Below are 13,488 nucleotides of genomic sequence, written 5' to 3'. Positions count from 1 at the left end.
ACACACACATACACACACACATATGAGAAATTCAGAATACAACTTGGGGAAATAAATAATTTCTTCAGTTTGAATTTTTCCAAAATCATATTTTAAGGAAATTATTTGAATGGAAGTAGTTTATTATGACTATAAAGATATGATGATGATTGTGAAATATATCCAATATCCTTACCAGTATTAATTTCTCTTTCTTAAAGATTAACTAGACTTTTTCACCTTCTAAGAAATAGGATCCCATGGACACATCTTAAGTACATTTGAATGTACATATCTGAAGTCAGCTGCCTAGAAGCTGCCATGTTGGAAAACCCACATTAATACTACATAGAGTATGTAGAGTGTCTGAGGACACTGAGCAATTCTTTGCTCTCAACTATTCAATTATGTCCAGAGCAAGCACTTGAAGTAAGCTTGAAAAAGCTGCAAGACTTAGCTTGGAACTACTCTACCGACCATAAAGTGTAGCAGAGATAAGCTGTACTTGCTAAAGCTGCTCACATAGCAGAGCCATCTTACTGCAATTAAGTGACTGCTAATCAGTTTTGACTCATATAAACCCCATGTAAAATAGAATAAAATGTTGCTTGATCTTGCTCCATTCTCACAATTGCTGAAGTTTTTGAGCTCATTGTTGTTACTGTGTCAATAATCACCTTGAGGGTCTACTTTACCAAGCACGATATCCTTCTCCAATTATTGGTCCCCCCTAACATGCTGAGATTATGTGAGACAAAGTGTTTTAAGGAGCACTCTGTTGTATTTCTCCTAAGAAGAGTAATAGGTTTTAAAACCTAAAACTCATAATCTCCCAAATTTTAACATAAATCTCATATATTTGGTTTATATGGTAGTTGACATATGTTTAAATTCTACTTTTGTTACCTATAAAACAAATGAACCAAGATATACAGGATGAATTCTTATAAAAAAGACTAAAACATTATTGAAATAAGCATCAATATATCAATATTTTTAAAAAAGAATTTACTACGTTGTGATTTTTAATGCTGATAATTTGATTTCATTTTTTAAAACTAACTTTCTCAAAGTACTAAACCACACACTCAGATAGCTAGGTATACAGACAGATCCATACTTGCTAGGTTGGTCTTTCCCCCCCCCTTGAACCAATTTGACTAGGGAAACATTTTTAAGTTCACTTTTGAATAATATTTTCACCCCACTACCTCTACAATAGCACATACATCCTTTTCCATTCTAATTCTTACAAAGGCTTCTTAAAATTGTGTTGAATAACAGAAGAAAAGTTGATGCCTTTGAATTGCAGTGTTGGAGAAGAGTACCAAATGTCACATGGCCTGCCAAAAGGACAAACAACTCTTTCTTGAAGTAAGTGAAACCACAATGTTCTTTACAGGCAAAAACGGTGAAACATCTTCTCATATACTTTTGCTATGTTGACGGAGCCTCAGAATCCTTGGCTCCAAGGAGCCACCCGGTTTAACTCTTTCCAAGACAAATCTGTTTGTTTTCCTAGCAGTCCATGGTATTCGCAATACTCTTCTCCAGCACTTCAGCTCAAAGGCATCAATTCTCCTTCTATCCTCCTTGGTCATTGTCCAACTCTCTGATGCACAACAAGTGATTGCGAAGACCATGGCCTGTATCAGACGCACCTTAGTCTCCAGAGAGACACCATTGCTCTTCAGTACTTTGGAGAGGTCCCTAAGAGCAGACTTTCCCATGGCAATTCACCTTTTAATTTCCTGGCTGTTGGTGCCAAGACTGTTGACTATGGAGGCAAGCAAACTAAAGCTGTGTACAATCTCAATCTCTTCACCATCCATCCTGATGCTGCCAATTGGTCCAGTGGTGAGAATCTTTGTCTTCTTGACATTGAGCCTCAATCCATATTGTAGGCTACAGATATATGTGTATATATATATATATATATATATATAAATGGCACACATATATGGCACATATATATGGCAGATAAGTCCATTAAAAAAAATCCACCCCTTGTTTTCTGACCTTACGACCTTTCCATGGTGGAGGAAAGTTGTCTCTGCAATTCTCTGGACAAGTGTTCTTTTATTTCACATCTTTCCTCTTTTCTTGCTCTTTCCTATTTTATATATAGATGTTCTACTATTATGAAGGTCACTCTCTTAAGTGATGCCCTTTCCTGAGAGTTTTTCCAGGTAAATTTCTGATCTATTAAGATTTAGAAAAGTGCCCCTTCGTTTGGAAACCTATCATTCTCTTTCCTGACCTGTAGAATTGATCACTCTCTTCCATAAGGATATTATGCCCTAGATCTTTATTTAAGAACATTATTTATGATTATACATTACTTATGACTATCTATACCAAGTTGTGGATTTCCTGAATAATACTTTATCTAATTTATTTAGAAATATCTTAGTTTAAGGCCAGACTGTTGTTGTTGAGTACCATGGAGCCAGAAATGACCCTTAGCTGACCTGAAAACACAGAATCAGTGAATCACATGGGAGGAGATTGTCTTTCCACTGCAGTGGAAATGCTGGATTAAAATTACGTGCCTTTAGGTTAGAAATGTGTGAAATAAGTAGATGCAATGTGAGGGTGGTGGAGGTTGAGTTCTACCCATCTTATAAAGGGGAATTGCCCCAATCAATAATGTCTTAACAACATACAAATTGTACATAATTTAACACTCCACCTCACATGCTCTTGCCCCTATTTTTACCAATCATTATATCCAATGTTCATTGAAAGACTCAGACTTTACTCACAGTTGTGGGGTTTATTTATTAGGGAAATAGGTTGCAGAGTGGAGGAGGCAAAGAATCTCTCACATTGCAAGTCTAGATATAGTCCACCAGTCTCAAACGAGATTAACAAGGCACAATTGCTAAATTATTGGAAGTTCAGATTCAACAATTCTCATCACTGGGCCTATTTGCAGCATTATGATAGATAGTGAAGAGATTGAGATTGTTAACAGCTTTAGTTTGCTTGGCTCCACCGTTAACACTCTTGGAAATTAAAAGCCAAGAAATTAAAAGATTAATTGTATTGGGAAAGTCTGCTGTCAGAGACCTTTCCAAAATACTAAAGAACAACATTGTCAGTCTAGAGACTAAGGTGCACATGAACAGGGCATGGCCTTTGCAATCAATTGCTATGCATCAGAGAGCTGGACAATGACTAGGGATGATAGAAGGACAGTTGATGCCTTTGAGCTTTGGTGCTGGAGAAGAGTATTGACTATACCATGGACTGCTAGGAGAACAAATGAATTCCTCCTGGAGAGGGTGAAACCTGGCTGCTCCTTGGAGGAAAGATTCTGAAGCTCTATCTGACGTACTTTGGAAATGTTGAAAGGAGGGACCAGTCTTTAGAGAGGGACATCATGCTTGGAAGGATGGAGGGACAGCGCAGAAGAAGATCCTTAATGAGATGGATTGATTCAGTGACCAGGGTAATAGGGTTAGGTGTGTCAGAGACTAAGAGACTGGTACAAGATAGAGCAGGGTTTGGTGCCATTGTACATAGGGTTGCTATGAGTTGCAGGTGACTCAACTGCACATAACAAGAACAGGTTCTGTTCAGCAGCACAAATACAAGAAGCCTCTGGTTTCCTCAGTTGTCCAGCAAATTTAATCTCAGAACAGTTCTAAGTCAGCTTTTCCTTCAATCATTCATCTAGTAAACCTGGTAACTGTGGTCTTTACCTCAGCAAATAAAAGTCAGCTTTTCTTTCAATCATTCAGCAATCAAAACCTTTAACTGTGGCCTTTAACTCCAGGGTTCCTATAGTTACACCTTGCCACAGTTTCTCCACAGCAGTGCTACAATCTCTGTATCACCATCACCACATTCTTTTACAGTGTGGGAAATACTCTGCTCTCTTCTATTGGTTCCAAACTGTTGATGACTTATAAGACCATGTGTCCACAGTTAAGGTAGTTAGAAACTATGCCCCCTCAATGGCTAAAACAATGGCTAGAAAAGCCAATCTTCAAGGATTCTGAATCCCTACAGTGCAATTCCTTGCCACTAACCTACCAGCACTACATCATAAGCTCTCAACTAAGAGTATAAATAAATATATGAATGAATTTTAATATTAATATCTGGATATAATTAATATGTATTTAAGTTCATGTGTATTTTCATCATTAGAAAATTCTAGATCTAGTATAAAAGCAATAAAATTGTACCCTCTCTAATTATTCAATATTAAAATAATATATATTCTATTGCTTTTAATTTTTTAGGTAATGGATATTTAAAGGGCTAATGCTTTCCTCTTAAAATGGTAATGAGTACAGATATAATTTCCAGAAGCTAAGTGTAATTAAGTAACTTTTTTTCTGATTAAATGGTTAGTTTCAGACATGCTCATTTTTCCAGATTTGGAGTCTGGCACTTACTTACCTATCCACTGCTATTGCTACTAAAGTAAAAACTGAAGCTGCAACTGAAATTCCTTGGACCAATCCACTGATTTTGCACATTGTGTTTCCAAATGGCCATCCTGAAAGGTAAATAGAACAATCAGCATGCATAAAAATAGTTCTTTCCTATCTCCTATCTCACTAAATATATGAACAGAAAGGTGTGAAATCCAGACTAATCTGACTTTTTCTAAAATAATTATAAAGCAATCACTGTTTTGTATTATTTTGACTTATACTACCAGAGTTCTGTTGGTCAGTACATTGATGTTATTTGACTAATGATACCAATGCCAATATTTATATAATAGATACTACATGCCAAGCGCTTATGTCTATTAACATATTTAATCCACGTAAGTTTTCAAGTAGATTCTACTACTCTTTACAAGATTTGGAAAAGGGATAAAGGGAATAGATACTACATACTTTGCCACAAGCTAATTAGTATCATAACTAACTATTACAATCCACAAAGTGTGACTTCAGTGTACAATCGACAAGTAGTAGTGTCATTTAAATGAATAAAAAAGGCATATATTGATTTTCTGATTTGGAAATGAACTCCATAAATTATAAGGAATAAGATGTTACATACAGAATAAATAAAATATTTAAATATACTATGAAACTTTGTCATAGACTTATTTATAGAATTAATAGTACTTTGAATGAACAAGAGTAAACAATTATAGTTACTTCTTAACTAAACATTTACTTCTTCTTGTTGTTAGGTGCTGTTGAGTTGAACACGATGCATTAAGACACTATGGATAACAGATCTGAATCCTGTCCTATCCTATTTATTAGAAAATTTAAAAATAAATCAGTAAAATATTGTAGCTGTTTGATATCCTAAACAATTACATGCTAAAAATAACAAAATCCCATTAATAGCAAATATTCTAATTCTCTTTCAAACATATGTATTCATCAAAGATTTTAAATATTTTTCTTTTAAGACATATGCTGTCATACTTCTCCTTACAAATCGAATTACCCTTATTTAATCCCAGATACTTCATATAAATTATCAAATTATAGCTGAAATGAAAGTATAGTAGATATACAGATTAGCTTATGATACTGCTTAATGGAAACAAATAAGAATGAGTACACTGTCTTCCTAGTTCTTCAGTAAGTTTGCATGTTATTTCCTTTCTCCAGCATAAATGCTATTAAGACAAGCTAAGTGCCCATCAACAAAGGAATGGCTAGAGAAGCTGTGGTATATTCGCACAATGGAATACTATGCTGCATTAAAAAACAAGGAATTCATGCAATATTATTCAAAATGGTTGACTCTGGAGAACATTATGCTGAGTGAAATATCCCAGTCACAAAAGGACAAATATTACATGATGCCACTGTTGGGGAGAGACTGAGTAAGATGGGTTCAATAATGTATACTGCACTGAAACAGAGGAGGGAGAAAACTGTTTAAAGGAGATATATAACTAGGTATTTCTGTCATCACAGGAGACTAGAGCGAGGGCTACATAGTGGAGGGGACCTGGGGGAGGGTTTGTAAAACAATGAAAGAATCTTTTCTTTTACTTTTCCATAATTTTTGGACTCATGTACTTATAACTTGTTAGTCAAATTTGTGCCTTCTAGGTTGCAACACCCCCATGATACATCTTCAAGGATATGAACATGTACGGCCAAGCACAATCAATAAGAGTGCATCTAAATCCCAAAATCAATCTCCATAATAGTCTATGTGTTTCCTACTGCCAAAGGGGCCCTTTAGAGTAGTGAGAGAAGATCTTCACCCTGAAATCCACAGCGTCCCTTTTCAGCGGAAGTAGCTAAGAGAATACGCCATCCCCTTTTCCTTACGACTCAGGGTGAAGTCTCTCTCAGGGAGGAGTGATAGGGAATGGCAAAGGACACACTGACAAAGAAGATTAATCAGAACTGGCTTTGACAAGCACTCGGCATTTGGATAAGAACAAAATGGGAGGAGGGTAGAGAGAATAGTGCAACAAGGAATGAATGGAAACCCAAAATCTCTGTAAATGTTTATGAAAATTAATAAAATATAGAAAAAAAAGAATTCTAAAAAAAAAAAAGAGTTTGTATAGACATTTGCTTGAACGTGAAAAAATAAACATGGGCTGCATTTAACTCCCTTCTGCTAAAAAGAGTGTAGGAATAAAATAACATAAATCTACAAAGAAAAGTGAGACAGGGTAATGGAAAATAAAAATGCTGGAGATTTCCAAGTAGTTAGACAAATGGTAATTGTATTACTTGATTTAAGTCAGTTTTAGGGGATGTCAAGAAGTAAAACAATTGCTCTATAGAGAATGTGAAGTTGGCAAAAGTAGATGACTGGTATAAATTCTGTATATGCACAATCAGATGGCCCTGACTTTTCCTTCCACGGAAGCTGAAGGGAAGTTTAGTCTCTGGGGAGGTGTGAGCCCAGAAGATACGGACTATGAGGCAGCAGGTGCAGGGGTAGTAAGTACAGGAATTAAGTGAAGACATATCCACTGCATAGAAAGTAATGAAGCTCCTAAGGGAATTATTCTCATTTTCTCAGATATAAATGATAAATATTACTGTTGTTGTTAAGTGCCGTTGAGTCATAGACAATTCATAGTGACCCTATGAACAAAAGCCTTGAACACTTGTATAACTTTAATCCCTTCTGCACATTCATAGAGTTTCTGGAGGCAAGCTATTTCAGAAGTGGACGCCATTCCTGCTTTCAAGCTTGTTTTATTTAGAGAATTCCACCAAACACTTTCCACCATGGGTAACCATTATCACATTTGACACATCAGAGTCACAGTGTTTAACATCACAACAACCACCAGTTAGTTATTTTGAAATCTTATTACAAAAGATAGCTTGCGATTTTCCCCCAAATAAACCTATTATCAACATTTCACGTGGAAATTATCTCAGTATATATGAATAAAAGCTAAGGCTGTCAGAACGATACATAAAGATACAACTTGGTTAAATGAACATGAAAAGTAGAGTTAAAATCAATAAAGGTAAACTATTATATACACAAACCTACAATAACAGTGAGACCATGAATATACAAATATCCACTCAACCTGAATATAAGTGAGAAGGCTAATGGGAGCACACTCACAGGAATAAAGTTTTGCAAAAAATTGAAAAAAAAAAAAGAAAATGTCTTTGCCATAGCTAAACATCTTTAGGTAATGAATCACTAGGCCTAGAGGCTCATAATCATAGTCTTGGGGTACACCAATATCGATTGGTAATTATATCCTACTTAAGTGAGTTGCAAATAGGGTCTCAAAAGCTTCTGAGAAGCCATCTCATCTGTAAATAAAGGTTTCTTCCTGTCTGGAAGAAAGAAGAGTAAAGATAATTAAAAAAAAATAAATAAAGTAACAGATTTGTCCAAAGAGCTTATGGACTGCATGTACAGTAACGTCTGCAACCCTGAGACCAGAAGAATGAGATGGTACCCAGCTATCACTATTAAGTGCTCTACAAAGGATTAAAATTAGGAGGTTTTGGATAGAATGAGAAATAAACATGGAAATATTAAAAATAATATATAAGACTAAGTTTACTTGCCATAAAGACTCATGGAACACTCTCCTCCCCACTAAGGCTTTTAGATTATCTTCAAACCTGGAAATGAACACATTCATGTAGCTTACTTTTTCATCAAATGCTAGGGCTATGAAATGAATAATAACACTACGGAAATGTGCACTCCTGTGCACACTCAACTGTACAAGCTTAAAAGTGCAACATTTGTTTGTGGATAAAGTTTAGCTTTCAGTAAGGGATAGGAAAAAGGGTGAATGGAAATGGTAAACCCAGGAAGGTATACACAAGAAGAATGATATTACTTTGTAGGGGTTGAAAATCATTGTCACAAAACAAAACGCGTATGAATTGTTGGATAGAAAATCAATTTTCTCTATAAATATTAACTCACATGACAATAAAAAGGACATAAATACTAACATCAATGATTAATGATATTTATTTTTTATTAGTGATATAAAGATGTGCTGGAGAAGGAGATCGTGTTTGGTAAAGGTCGAAGAGTGGAAGATCTTCAATGAGATGAATTCATACAGTGGCTATAACATAGGGCAAAAACCAATGTTAAGAGTAATGGTTAGGATGGCCCAAGAGCAGCCAGTGTTTTCTTCTGTTATGTTATAAGATCACAGTGAGTCAGAACTGGTTTCATGGCACCTGATCAAAACAGCAGCATTCAATGAAATTAAGCATAATAGTATTAGGACTAAAAGGTATCAAACAAAAATTTCTCAGAGAATTTAAATAAAATAAAGACCTCAGGTTAGAAGGATGGAGGAAGGTTAGAAGGAAAAGATGAATAAATATCTCAGAAAATTTAATAGTAAGAGGCAAACAAGAAAAGATGAGATAATGGGCAATTCTTCTGTTGGAAGGTATTTCCAACCTAGAATTTTATATTAAAAACAAGCAAATAAAAGAAAACAACACACAATAGCTATCAAGTCAGTTCTGACTCATGGTAATCCTGTGTGTCAGTGCAGAACTATACTCCATAGCTTTCAATGGTTGAGTTTTCAGAGGCAGATCACCAAACTTTTCTTGCAAAGCACCTTTTGCATATGCTCAAACCTTCAGTCATAGTTACCAGGTGATTATGCTAGTTATAGTAATAAACGAAATTATAGTAAATATTTTCAGACATGTAAGATCACAAAAAGTTTTAACTTAGTGAGCGTAAGGGCGCTCTGGTGGTCTAGTGGCAAGAAGCTGGACTGCAAACCCCAAGGCAAGCTGTTCAAGCCACTAACGCCTGCCGGAGAAGAGTGGGCAATCTCCTCAAGTGGGTTAACTGCCTCTGAAAACCTGCCAGAGGGTCAGCTATAGGTCGATTGTGACTCGAAGGTACACCACAACAACAACAATAATAGTACGTTCTATTTCAAGAAGTCAAGAAAATGAAAACAAAAAAGATCCCAAAGACTTTGAAATCAAGAAACAGAGGAGTCGGTACCAAAAAGCAAAGAGAAATGATAATATCCACAAATGGGATATTCTAAAATAGGCTTTGGGAGGAATGTGGCAAAAGAAGAAAAAGAAAGCAGAGAATAACTTGAAAAGAAGTATTGAATTGAAGTAGTCTGCAATTTACAGGTTACTTAATGTGTTGAAAAGAGTTGTGAGGAGATTAGCACTCCTAAAAGATTTTTGAGGTCATATTAGTTATGATAAATATACACTTAAAACTAAGCAAATAAAAACATGAAACATTTATTAACTTAGGGAAAGTATTTTACACCGTAATACCATGGATTATCAGGAAGCTCTGGTCTCCTAGAAGAAGCTGTGCTGCAAACCAAAGGCACGCAGTTTGAATCTACCTGCTGCTCCATGGGAGAAAGATGGGCAAATTCCTCCTGTGTGATTAACTGCCTCTGAAAACCCACTGGAGGGTCAGCTGTGGGCTGGTTCTGACTTCCCGGTACACAACAACAAGATACAGATAGCCATGGGAATGTATAACATGAATATTTCTTAACAAAAACATGATATGTAATTTTTGGATAATTCAAGAAGATATAATTAAGTATAAATATCCTTGGATGATTGTATAAACTAAACTGATAACTTCTCTTTAAGATAAAATAATATTGAAAATGTGTTATTTAGAAATATGGAAGTAACTATCCAAATAGAAAAAAGACAAACAAACTGTAAGCAGCTGTTTTGGGGGGATAGAAATAAAGAGGAGAAGTATATAGATGCAAAAATAGTATTTATAGTAATAATTAAATTATTGAATGAAATTATGAATATGCTTGAAAAGGAAAACTGGTGGCCTCATGGGTAAGAAGTTGCACTGCCAAATCAAGGGTAGGAAGTTCAAATCCACCGGCTGCTACAAAGGAGAAAGACAGACCGTCCACTCCCATGCGATTTAAAGCCTCTAAAACCTTCTGGAGGGTCTTCCTTGAGTCAGTTCCTCTTCAGAAGCACATAACAACTACAATGATTGAAAGACTAATGGTTGTGACTTTTCTGGGCAAAGTACATTTCCTGGAAGCATCAATAATACTTGATATTCATTCTTTCACCTTTTTGTGCGAAAATGTACACCCATGATAAATATTTTCTGAATTATATGTACTTATAAAAAGCAAACGACTACATAGATTTTAGGTCACACATGACTGTTACGACAGGTACACTGGACTCTGTTTGGCCTCTACTGCAGAAACAATCTCCAAAAAGTAGCTTATTTTCCTTTCCTTTAGGAAACTAATTTTGTGTTCTAGAGAACACAGATGGCCTAGCATCAAGAAGATGTGTGGCAATCCAAAAGGCACACAGTGAAAGAACACCAGCTGCCCCACAGAAGTTGAGCGATCTCCTCCCTTGTGATTAACTGACTCTATAAATCCTCAGAAGGATAAGTTATGGGTTGGCTCCGATTCGACAGTACACAACAACACTGACATGAGAAGGATATAAGATAAGGTTCATTTTACTGCTCTGGAAGTTTTCAAGATGCTGTTAATGTTTCATTTCTTCTCAGGTAAAATTGGGGTATTGATGTATTGACTCTACTTATTAACGAATTTATGTTTTATTAACTAAGTCAGAACATGCTTATTAAAATCTAAAAAACTCAGAAGAAACCAGAACTGCCACCCCAGCAAATATATGGTCACCCATGTTTATTGCAGCTTTATTCACAATAGCAAAGAGTTGGAAATAACCCAAGTGCCTATCAACAATGAATGGCTAGAAAGCTTTGGTATATTCACACAATGGAATACTATGTTGCATTGAAAAACAAGGAACTCATGAAGTATACAAAATGAGTGACCCTGAAGGACATTATGCTAAGTGAAATACCTCAGTCACAAAAGGACAAATACTGCATAGTGCCACTTTTGTAAAGCAGAACTGACATCAGAGTTAGGGAGAAACTACGAGGGGATAAATAATGTATACTACATTGAAACAGATGAGGGAGAGAACTGCTTAGGATGGATGTATGATTAGGTATTATTGTCATGACAAGAGACTAGAATGAAAGCTGCAGAGTGAGATGGACTGGCAGCAGGGAGAGTATAACAATGAGTTTTCTTTCTTTCTTTCTTTCTTTCTTTCTTTCTTTCTTTCTTTCTCTCTCTCTTTCTCTTTTTTTCTTTTTCTTTCTTTCTTTCTTTTTTCAAAGAGAAGTAAAACCTGGGGGCTTGGGCCAGGGAGGAAAGTATGCAGCTCTGAATGAACTGAAATCCAAAGTCTCTGTAAACTTTCATTAAAATAAATTTTTAAAAAACAGAAAGAAAGCAAATAAACAAAAAGAATCTTAAAGGAACTCTGGTAGGCTAATAGTAAGAAGTTACACTGCCAACTCTAAGGCACATGGTTTGAATCCACAAGCTTCTTCAAGGAAGAAAGATGAGGAATCTCCTCCCACACAATTTACAGCCTCTGAAGACTCATAGGAAAGTCAGCCGTGAGTTAGTTCCAATTTGATGGCACAGAACAACAACAATGAGGGTCCCTGAGGGTGCAGGGTGTTATATGTTAGATAATCAGATCCTCCATCTAGTCCATGGAAGAAGGATAGCATGTTTCCTCTGCTGAAAGTAAAGATTTATTGGTGAAATATTGACAGTCCTTTTATTTTTACTCCTGGAAATCAGGTTGTAGGGTGCTAAAAGTCAGATTCCACCTGAAGAAAGTTGGTAGATTTTAGTAAAAAAGGCATCTCTGGGACTCCTGCCTCTAAAATTTACCCAGAATTACCTCTGGAAGCCCATCTGACCATCTCCTTCCAAAAGATGGGGTTCTACTCTGCATACAGGGATATCTATGAGTCTGGATGACTCTAGAACAAATAAAAAGAGGCAACAAAGGCTGGGCAGTATTTTGGAGATCAATATTATGAAGTTACCATTTGATTAGAAAATCACTGGGGCAAGAAAAACTATTGAAGGACCCCCTATCCAGCTATAAAAAAAACACAAACTTGCTTTTGCGTCTGACTCATGGCAAATTACATCAGCATTCTAAGAGGCTGTAAATTTTAAAGAGAGTAAGCTCCTTATCTTTCTCCTTCAGGGAGGCTGGTGAATTTGACCTCTGATCTTTTTTTATGTTAATAGCTCAACAAGTAACCCAATACACCCCCAGGTCTCCTTTAGCTACACACAGAGAGAGCCTATATTAGTATGTATGCTGGATTGAAGATGCATCAATTAATATGTGACTGACACTTCACTAGCTTTTATAGCCCTTAGTTGCTTATGGATATTTCTATAATATCATACTATTCTTGAACTGTGCTAATTCAAGACTTACATAAGAAGTACTGATAATTTTCAGTAAACCCTCAAGTTATAATTTTGCTTATTTATTGAAATTTATCCTTTCTCATTTTATGTTAACCTTATGAGACCAGTGATTACAAATAGATAAATATTTGCTATATGAGTAAGTTAATGAATTAATAAATTAATATCTCTGCAGTGGATTCAGAGAAATGAAAAAGTAATTTTATCATATTGCCTTTACTCTACACATAATTCAACATACCTGCTATGATATTATCCAGCAGTGTTATTGGCATACAGAATATGCCAACTAATAGATCACTTATTGCCAGGTTCAAGATGAAGAGATTGGTAACTGTGTGCATGTGTTTGTTCCTCATTACAATAAAGCAAACCATTGTATTTCCCAGCATGCACAGGAGAAAGATCAGAAAGTAGGAAATAATGAAGACTGCAGCTACTTGAGGCTGGTGAAGATAATAATTCACATAGGTGATGTTAATGTCTGAGTACCAATCATGGTTTGGGTCATTGAAACTCCAGATGTAAGTCCAGTTTTCTGAAGACCTGAAGACTTGTAGATCATTCATGGTGTACCTTAACCAAAGAAAGGCAGAAAAAAATGTATAATTAGAAATCTTAAGAAAATTAAGTTCTGCATTTGAGTTTAAGATGATAGCACAATTTGATGCATGGAGGGAGGAATTGGTAAAGGAAAGGGGGAAGGTCTGGTGTGAAAAACAATGTATATGAACTTTATGAATTTTGTATATAAA

At 35.7% G+C, this 13,488-nt stretch overlaps 1 protein-coding gene across 1 annotated transcript in view; it reads right to left on the bottom strand.

Annotated features, from left to right (window-relative positions):
* NPFFR2 (neuropeptide FF receptor 2) overlaps positions 1-13,272 on the bottom strand; it is a 29,531-nt gene extending 16,259 nt beyond the window's left edge. The window contains exons 1-2 of the mRNA XM_006896850.1: positions 12,975-13,272; positions 4,393-4,492 (exon numbers count right to left, since the gene is read on the bottom strand). Of these exons, the coding sequence (XP_006896912.1) occupies positions 4,393-4,492; positions 12,975-13,125 (251 nt within the window). The 5' untranslated portion in view covers positions 13,126-13,272. The remainder of the gene's footprint in view (positions 1-4,392; positions 4,493-12,974) is intronic.
* Positions 13,273-13,488: the final 216 nt, after the last annotated feature.

Source organism: Elephantulus edwardii, unplaced genomic scaffold (genome assembly GCF_000299155.1).
Source record: "Elephantulus edwardii isolate Elephantulus edwardi_28Jun2011 unplaced genomic scaffold, EleEdw1.0 scaffold00192, whole genome shotgun sequence".
Lineage (NCBI taxonomy): Eukaryota > Metazoa > Chordata > Mammalia > Macroscelidea > Macroscelididae > Elephantulus > Elephantulus edwardii.
The sequence above is the reverse complement of the archived record's forward strand: the minus strand, read 5'-3'. Positions and strand labels throughout refer to the sequence as shown.